Raw genomic sequence first — 9,382 nt, 5'->3', positions numbered from 1 at the left:
AGAAAAGAAATAAAAATCACGGAAGACATCTATTCTGTCTTGTAAAAATTTAAGATATATGAAAAGAGTAGAGGAGAAGGAGGAGGGAGAAGGAAGAGAAATTATTTATTGGGATGCAATATGTGCCAAAGATAGTATTAGGCATCCTTGCATGTATTATTTTATCTGATCCACACGTCTACCCTGTGAGATATTATTCCCATTTTTCACATAAGAAAACTGGCTCAGAGAAGTCAAGTAATTTGTCTACGGCTGTGAATTCAATTTAAATTCACAGCTTAAACTCTTCTCACTACATCTGAATGCATCATTTTCAAGATCTTTTCTGGGCCTGGAGTAAGTTGACAGTATTTATGTAAAACATGTAATACTGCTCCTCCTCCCCACGCACATTCACATTTGCTGTGATTAATACACATGTTAATAAAACCCTAGACTTAGAACTAGGATATAGAATCCAGTCGTTTAGGTACTTAATGTTTAGTTCTCCCCTCCAGAAAATAGGAATAATTATCGCGTCTCTTCCACTCCAAAGAATTGATGTGATAATTAGGGAGCTAAGATTAGTTACCAGTCATAACAAGAATAAACTACGACTCCCAAAATGCCCAGAGGAAGAGGCTGACGCCAGTCCAGGAGACAGTTCCAGCTTTAGGGCAAAGGTGACCTCACTGGGTCCCGTGGTGAAAGAGCTGTCGGTCCTCGACTTTTTTCTGATGCATCCAGGGATTTGTAGTTCCCTTACGGCCACCAAGTGCACTTAGGGCAGGCCTCTTACTACGAGTCCCGTGATGATCCGAGGCCGGGCAGCGGCTGCGTATTGAAGCCGAGGGAGCGTGCGGGCGGTGCTAGTGGCGAGAGGAGTAAAGATGGCGGCGCGAGGGTCTCCGCCCTCTGCTCCCGGCTGAAGCGCTCTGAGGGAGGCGGCAGCGGCAACCCGAGCCCCAACAGTAATTTAGTGTTGGTAGTTTTGGCAGCAGCTGCCGAGGCAGGAGCAATGGCGGAGCTGGAGCACCTAGGAGGGAAGCGGGCAGAGTCGGCGCGAATGCGGCGGGCAGAGCAGCTTCGGCGCTGGCGGGGCTCGCTGACAGAGCAGGAGCCCGCGGAGCGACGAGGCGCGGGGCGGCAGCCGCTGACCAGGCGCGGGAGCCCCAGGGTCCGCTTCGAGGACGGTGCTGTCTTCCTGGCCGCCTGCTCTAGCGGGGACACCGACGAGGTGAGAAAGCTTCTGGCAAGAGGTGCTGATATCAACACAGTCAACGTGGACGGCTTGACAGCCCTGCACCAGGTAACTCCTTTCTCGGTCTTAGAGGCGTCCAGTTTCCTACAGATGTGTCTTTGACCCTGCGAGCCGCCCCATGGGGAGTATCAGTGTTGCCGCCGAGTCCTTCTGCATGGACACTGCCCTTTTGGGCTAATCGGTTTCATTCTTGGCCAGCTTCCTCCACTAATCAAGTCTTTTTCTGACCCCAGGATCTCTCTACCTGAAGGAATAGTGTCACCCCGCTGCTTGGTCAGTGTTTGTGTTTCCCTCCACCTACTTGTGTTGTCATGGTTACTGGTGATTTTTGTCCCTGGTCGTATCCCTATAGATTAGTTATCTTCACTTATGTCTGGTTGGCGTGCCTGCACGCCGTGTCACTCATAGGCACAGTGTCATTTGTCTGATGCCCTTTCAGAAAATTCAGTTGTTGTGTGTCCCCATTATAGAATATCTTAGATCACTTAAAGAGTAAAGCCCTATACCGGGTAAAGACAAGCAGGTCTGAAACCACACCTCTTGTTTTGTTGATTTGTAGTACTTAAAAACAGTTTGTGTCGCCTCTAGGCTATAGCTCCTAGAACACCCCGGACCTCGTTGTTATAGATATCTTAACTTTCTTCTCAGCAATGCTACCTCCCCGAGAGCTTCCTGTGGAGAACTAAGTTATTGAATTACTTCTGTCTGTTTAATACTTATGGAATAGCTTTTCTATTTTTCTATTTTTTTTCTAAAGCGCTCTATAGAAATCCCATGCCCTATACATAGCTATACTATATGGATTGTGGATAATCTGTGCTTGGTAACGACACCTTATAGTTCATCACCTAATGCAGCAATATTCTCTATCTACTGACTGCCATGACTAACTACACCCTCTCGCCTCAAATCAGTTATTTTGGTGAGCTGAGAGCCGGACACCCACTCTTAATCTTTTGTCTTTTTCTTCTTCTGCCGTCTGTGCAAAGTGAATGTGTTGGCATGAGAATCCACTTCTAAATAATAACTCAACTTTATGTCAGACCACTTCCCTAAATATATTTAGTCAATAGCTTAAAGTTACTTCTATGTTTGCAACCCTTCTCTTTCAGGTAGAAGAAACTTTTTCACCCTAATTTGTACCCATTTTTTTTTTCCTGCTCATAATATTTCCCCATCTAAGGTAGTAACCAATATCTGCAGAGTGCTTTGCTGTTTGATTTCATATGTCTTACCCCATGTGAGTTTCAGCAGTGATCCTTTGAAGTAGGTGTGGCAGGTAGTGTTGTTATTCTCATTTTACAGATGAGGAAACTGAAGCTCAGGAAAATTATTTGTGCAAAGTTAGAAAGTAAAGAAGTGACCCATAGGCATGGATTTTTCAGATTTACATCCCAGAGATCTATATCCCACTTAATAAGGAGCTGAATGTAAAATGAGATAAAAGCTAAGAGAACCACATTAAATTTTAAACTTTACATTTCTGAACTATTTGGGAAGGTGAATTCTTGTTTTTCTTTTTCTTTTTTTTTGAGACGGAGTCTCGCTCTGTTGCCCAGGCTGGAGTGCAATGGCGAGATCTTGGCTCACTGCAACCCCCACCTCCTGGGTTCAAGTGATTCTCCTGCCTCAGCCTCCCAAGTAGCTGAGATTACAGGTGCCTGCCACCACGCCTAGATAATATTTGTATTTTTAGTAGAGATGGGGTTTCACCATGATGGCCAGGCTGGTCTCGAACTCCCAACCTCAGGAGATCCACCCACCTTGGCCTCCCAAACTACTGGGATTATAGGTGTGAGCCACTGTGCTCAGCTTAGTAATCTATTGAAATAAGAGAAGAAGGGGATGACAGTTATTAATTTTTTTAACATCTATAAATGCAATATAAGCGTTCCTTTCAATTTATAGGGCTGACAAGGAGTTAAATTGAATAGGTATACTCAATTCTAGACAAATTCAGGTAAAAATTAAGCTGCTTAAAGATTTGAGGTCTTCTGTTGAGAAATTACATCTTTGAATCCAGACAACGGGCCTTTATTGGCTTCAGAACATTGCAAGTCAGTTTCCAAAGAGTTACAATATGTTTTTCCATGACTTGGAGAAGTTTTTGTTGTTGTTATTGTTTTTTTAAAAAATAAAACAAGGCCGGGCGCGGTGGCTCACGCCTGTAATCCCAGCACTTTGGGAGGCCGAGGCGGGCGGATCACAAGGTCAGGAGATCGAGACCACAGTGAAACCCCGTCTCTACTAAAAATACAAAAAAAAACTAGCCGGGCGCGGTGGCGGGCGCCTGTAGTCCCAGCTACTCAGGAGGCTGAGGCAGGAGAATGGCGTGAATCCAGGAGGCGGAGCTTGCAGTGAGCCGAGATCGCGCCACTGCACTCCAACCTGGGCGACAGCGTGAGACTCCGTCTCAAAAAAAAAAAAAAAAAAAAAAAAAAAAAAAAATAAAACAAAACAGAGTCTCACTCTGTCTCCCAGGCTGGAGTACAATGGTGCAGTCTCGGCTCACTGCAACCTCCACCTCCCAAGTTCAAGCTATTCTCATGCCTCAGCCTCCCAAGTAGCTGGAACTATAGGTACCCACCACCATGCCCGGCTAATTTTTGTATTTTTAGTAGAGATGGAATTTCACCATGTTGACCAGGCTGGTCTCAAACTCCTGGCCTCGAATGATCTGTCCGCCTCGGCCTCCCAAAGTGCTGGGATTACAGGCATGAGCCACCATGCATGGTCGACCTAGAGAACTCCTAAGGTACGTAAAAGACTATTTTCAAAAGTGAGACTGGAGCTATCCGTAGCTGAACCACCTACTTTACAACAGATTCACCTTCTGTGAAATGCAGAGTGAGTGGTATAATTATATGAATTATTTATTTAAAATGTCCATCTGTTATATAAGCATGATATAAATTATCTGGATAATTGCTTCTTTTCTCTCTTTTGACCATGGCCACTTGACCAACTGTGGATTATTGTCTTGGCATGTTAGTAGCCCCCAGATAATACTGGGGGACAGTTTTTCTCCGCCTACAATGTCACAGTAGATGATTTGCACTGCAGCTTGTGGTGCCTTGATGCTTCTTTTGGACTTAGAGACCTTCTTTCCTGGCAGCCTTTGCTGAGACCACGAGGTGCTTGAGTCAAAGATAACAAGCTCCAGGGGGCCTATTAATAATACTTGCATTAGACTGGGATAAGAAGTATCTCAAAGGTTAGACCAACTCTGATGAAAGCCTTGGAAACTGATGCAGACTAAATTTCAGTGACTATATTAAGATTTGATGTGTATGCATGTGTTGTCCTAGAGTCCTTAATGAACAAGGTACTAATCTGATTATAGAACCCTTGAAAGCACTTGTTTGTTCACAAAGGAATTTCTGTTTCATTTGCATATACACATTGTAAGGCCAGGAATATTTGTTAATAATTCTATGTGGTCTAGTACTTTAAATTTTTTCTTTTATTTATTGAATAAGTTTGACTGTTAGCACCTATCTTGGTATCCTTAGCATTATAATCTTAGGTACTCTAGGCCTAGATACATGCCCTTAAAAACTGTATCTACCAAATTATTGCTGTTGGAAGAGGCAAGTACCTGCTTTCAGAAAAGAGATTTTTCTAGGATTCATTAAAATGAATGCTTACTTACTTCAGCACATATTACATTGACTCTTAAATCTGTGCTGAGTGTGGTGAGGGATACTGGATGCCAGTCACCATAGGTCTTGTCTCTTAGCACAGTCTGATCAGTTTTCATTTGGATGAATATCAAGGAGACTATCAAGGAGATTAGAATAATTCCATACTTGACTCAGAAACTCAGACGGGTGGCCTGGGGCAGTGGCTCACGCTTGTAATCCCAGAACTTTGGGAGGCCAAGGCAGGTGGATCACAAGGTCAGGAGTTCGAGACCAGCCTGGCCAACATTGCAAAATCTTGTCTCTACTAAAAATACAAAAATTAGCCTGGTGTGGTGGCGCACAACTGTAGTCCCAGCTACTCAGGGAGGCTGAAGGCAGGAGAATCGCTTGAACCCGGGACGTGGAGGTTGCAGTGAGCCAAGATCACACCATTGCACACCAGCCTGGGCAACAGAGTGAGACTCTGTTTAAAAAAAAAAAAGAAAAAGAAAAAAGAAATTCAGACTGTTTTTGTGAAGTGCAGGGTCCAAATTTGGACCCTCATGGGCACCCCAGACTGGAATTCAATTTGTAGTTGAATAAGCCTTTGTCATTCTAGAGTTGCTTCAGTCTGACGCTGTAGCCTCAGGGAGGCTAAAATCACGTATTTCTCGTGAAAAGAGATGGAGATAGGAACAAGTGAGGGGAGGAGGATAGGCTGAGCAATTTACATTCAGACAGAGACAGAAGATGAGCAAGGTGACTGTGTGTTCAGTTCCATATAAAATAGTATATTTTGTGTGCTAACTTATATGGTAAAATAAAACTTGTGCTTTTAACCTTTTCTCTTTTATTCTAAATGTATTACTCATTCCTCTCCTAGTTCCACCTTTGAAGTTACTTTTTCCTTACCCTGAATGTTGATGAATTCTGCTTAGTGTCAGGACCCATGGCAACATAGGATTCAGAAAATCCTGTTTGCTCCTTTATTACTGTTCATCTAGAATAGTCGTCTGTCCTGAACCATTTTAGTAGCTTACCTCTTCAAATGGCTTAATATGTTGCATCAGACTATGTTGGACCTCAAAGGCATATTGGGAAACTCAGCTTTGTGTGTGTGTGTTTTTGTTTTTGAAAGTATAGATAAAAATGACTTTCATTTGTTTCACAGAATTTCTTCCCTATTCTTTTTTTTTTTTTGGGTGACAGGATCTTGCTCTGTTACCCAGACCGGAGTGTGGTGGTGTGACCATGGATCACTGCAGCTGCAACCTCTCAGACTCAAGTGATCCTCCTACCTCAGCCTCCCTAGTAACTGGGACTGCAGGCACACCCCATCATACCCAGCTAATTTTTAAAATTTTTTGTAGACAAGAGGGTCTCACTATGTTGCCAGGGCTGATTTTGAGCTGTTGGGCTAAAACAATCCTCCCCCTTCAGCCTCCAAAAGTGCTTGGATTACAAGTGGGAGCCACCACACCTGGCCTCTCCCCAATTCTTAAACTCATGCTGAATAACTATATATCACCATTTGGGCTTTTAGAATCATCTTCTCCATGAGTATTTTGAAATAGGCAACCTGTTAAGATATGTGGATTGAGCACAATTCTGCCAAAGGTAAGGAGTTGGACCAGTCTTGTTGGTAACAGAAAACTAAGTCATTTATTTTTTTCTTTTTAAATATTTTAAAATTGAGATACACTTTGTATACAACAAAATTCCCTCTTTGTAGTGCAGCACCCTATGAGTTTTGACAAATGCGTACAGTTGTGGAACCACCACTATAATCAAGATGTAGAACGTTACCATACCCTCAAGATTTTTTGTGCTCCTTGGTAGACAGCTCCTCCCACCCTCAGCCCATGACAGTCATTAATCAGTTATTTTGTTCCTATAATCACAATAGATGGAGGCTGAGGCAGGTAGGTGGACCACTTGGGATCAGGGGTTTGAGACCAGCCTGGACAACAATAGCAAAACCCTGTCTTTACAAAAAAATAAAATTAGCCAGGCACATTGGTGCATGTCTGTAGTTGCAGCTACTTGGGAGGCTGAGGCAGGAGGATAGGTTGAGTCCATGAACTGGAGTTGCAGTGAGCCATGATCATGCCAGTGCATTCCAGCCTGGATGACAGAGCGAGACCCTGTCTCTAAACAAAGAAGAGCCACCATGCTGGGCCTAGAGTAAAGTTTTTGATATTTGAATAATATGCCATTAATTACATGTGTCTACTATATTTTTCTCTTTAGAGGTTTTCTTAGATTCTTAATTAACAGCTAACGTTGAACGTCTAAATGGTAGATTGTAAGCGTGTACTAGAGTATATATGTGGTATAATTTCTGCCCTCAAGGAACTAACAGTCAGGTTTGGAGACAGATAAATAAAAAAATGATTCCTTTTAGAGTTCCAAATTCTATGATGCCCTGGAAAGGATGTGTTCCTAAGTGGGAGGACAAAGGAAGGCAGTCCAGGATGATAGAGCAGCATGGGCGAATAAATAGGAATGAGTGTGGTATGTAGGCAGAGGACACTAGGAAATCCTAATGGATGTGTTTGAAGGGTTAGAGATGAGAGAGAGTTGGGGTGACATCCTAGAGGGCTTTGAACATCAAACATCAGGCCAAGGAGTCTTGATGGACTCCTTAGTAGAGAATTTTTGTGGGTTTGAGCAGGGTCATTACCCAACCAAAGCAGTATTTTGGGATTCTGAAGTGGCACTTGGATTTCTGAATGAATGCAGAGACAGAGTTGAGAGAACCAGCTGAGTGAATGGAGATGAGAAAAAAGTGTAGCACAGTTCTAGCTTGTGAGTATGAAATAATTGTGTTATTCAGGTAGAAATAGTATTCAGTCAATGATTAGAGTGAGGTACTCTGAAGATGTACAAGTAGAAATCTCCTATAAGTGCTGGGCATGGTGGCCCATGTCTGTAATCTCAGCACTTTGGGAGCCCAAGGTGGGAGGATTGCTGGAGACCAGGAGTTTGAGACCAGCCTGAGCAATGTGGTGAGACCCTATCTCTCCTACTCCCCCAAAAAATTAGCTAGGTATGGTGGTGCACACATGTGGTCCCAGTTACATAGGAAGCTGAGGTGGGAGGATCACTTGAGCCCAGGAGGTTGAAGCTGCAGTGAGCTGTGTTCACACCACTGCACTCCAGCCTGGGTGACAAAGCAAGAGTGTGTCTCAAATAAATAAATAAGTAAGTAAATATCCTGTAGGTATCTATGTGACTCAAGGCTAGTCACTTTCCTATCTAGGCTTCAATTTTCTCATATTTGAGACGAGACTTGATTTTAGCATGAAGGTGAGAGTTGAAGTAATGAGTGTGAAAGAGGGAAGGGAGAAAATATATAGAGAATAGCAGAAAACACAAACAGCTGGTAGGCAGAGAATGCAGAAATACAAGTTAGAGCCATTGGAAGATGTGGTAGGATGACTAATGGTGCCCCAAAGATGTCTAAGTCCTAATCCCCAGAACATGTAAATATGTTACCTTACATGGTAAAAGAGACTTTGGAGATGTGATTAGTTTAAGGATCTTGAGATAAGGAAATTAACCTGGGTTATCCAGGCGAGCCCAATATAATCACAAGCATCCATATAAGAGGGAGGCAAGAGAGCAGAATTAGAATAGGAGATGTGATGAAGGAAGCAAGAGATTGGAAGGATTCCAGGAAGGGTCTGTGAGCCAAGGAATGCAGGTGGACCCTAGAAGCTGAAAAAGGCAAGGAAGTGGATTCTTCTCTCAGCCTCCGCATAAGGAACCAGCCCTGCCAGCAATTTGACAACTCAGCCCAATGAGACTGATTTCAGACTTCCTTTTTTTTTTTTTTTTTTTTTTGAGACTGAATTTCGCTCTTGACCCCCAGGCTGGAGTGCAACGGCATAATCTTGGTTCACTGCAACCTCCTCCTCCCAGGTTCAAGCGATTCTCCTGCCTCAGCCTCCTGAGTAGCTGGGATTACAGGCACTCACCACCACGACCAGCTAATTTTTGTATTTTTAGTAGAGACAGGGTTTTGCCCTGTTGGCCAGCCTGGTCTCGAACTCCTGACCTCAGGTGATCCACCCGCCTTGGCCTCCCAAAGTGGTGGGATTACAGGTGTGAGCCACTGCATCTGGCCATGATTTCAGACTTCTGACCTCCAGAATGCTATGATAATACATTTGTGTTGTTTTAAGCAACTAAGTTTATGGTCATTTGTTAGAGCAGCAATAGGAAACTGATACAGAGAAGAACTGACAAACAGTGATATTGAGGTATTTCAAGGAATGGATGGTAAATAGTGTAAAAGGAAATTGAGGAGAAGGCCTGTAGAAAGACTGTTGGATTTGGTCATTTAAACTTTGAAAGAGCACTTTCAGTAGATATATTTTTGAAGACTTTTGTGGAGGTTATATGCAGTTTTTTTGCATTAAGGATAACTTGTCTTTCTGTTGACTTTTGGGTGAAAAAATATAGATTGTCCATCAATATAATTGTAATTTAAATGAGGGCCCAAAATATATGGCAA

General features: G+C 43.2%; 1 protein-coding gene across 17 annotated transcripts in view; it reads left to right on the top strand.

Moving 5' to 3' along the window:
• Positions 1 to 727: 727 nt before the first annotated feature.
• The window catches only part of PPP1R12B (protein phosphatase 1 regulatory subunit 12B), a 237,868-nt gene continuing 229,213 nt past the window's right edge, over positions 728 to 9,382 (top strand). For 7 of the 17 annotated variants that reach the window (XR_638991.4, XR_638985.4, XR_638984.4 and 4 more), the window contains exon 1: positions 731 to 1,288. Coding sequence is in view for 9 of the 17 variants with exons in the window: in XM_009189870.4 (XP_009188134.2) it covers positions 998 to 1,288 (291 nt within the window). In the remaining 8 variants the exon portion in view is untranslated. Of the gene's footprint in view, positions 1,289 to 9,382 lie in introns of all 17 variants that reach the window. The other 10 variants (XR_638996.4, XM_009189887.4, XM_009189935.4 and 7 more) reach the window with 7 other exon arrangements.

The sequence above is a fragment of the Papio anubis genome, chromosome 1 (assembly GCF_008728515.1).
Source record: "Papio anubis isolate 15944 chromosome 1, Panubis1.0, whole genome shotgun sequence".
Classification (NCBI taxonomy): Eukaryota; Metazoa; Chordata; class Mammalia; order Primates; family Cercopithecidae; genus Papio; species Papio anubis.
Note: the sequence above shows the minus strand (reverse complement) of the source record. Positions and strands in the feature narration are given on the sequence as shown.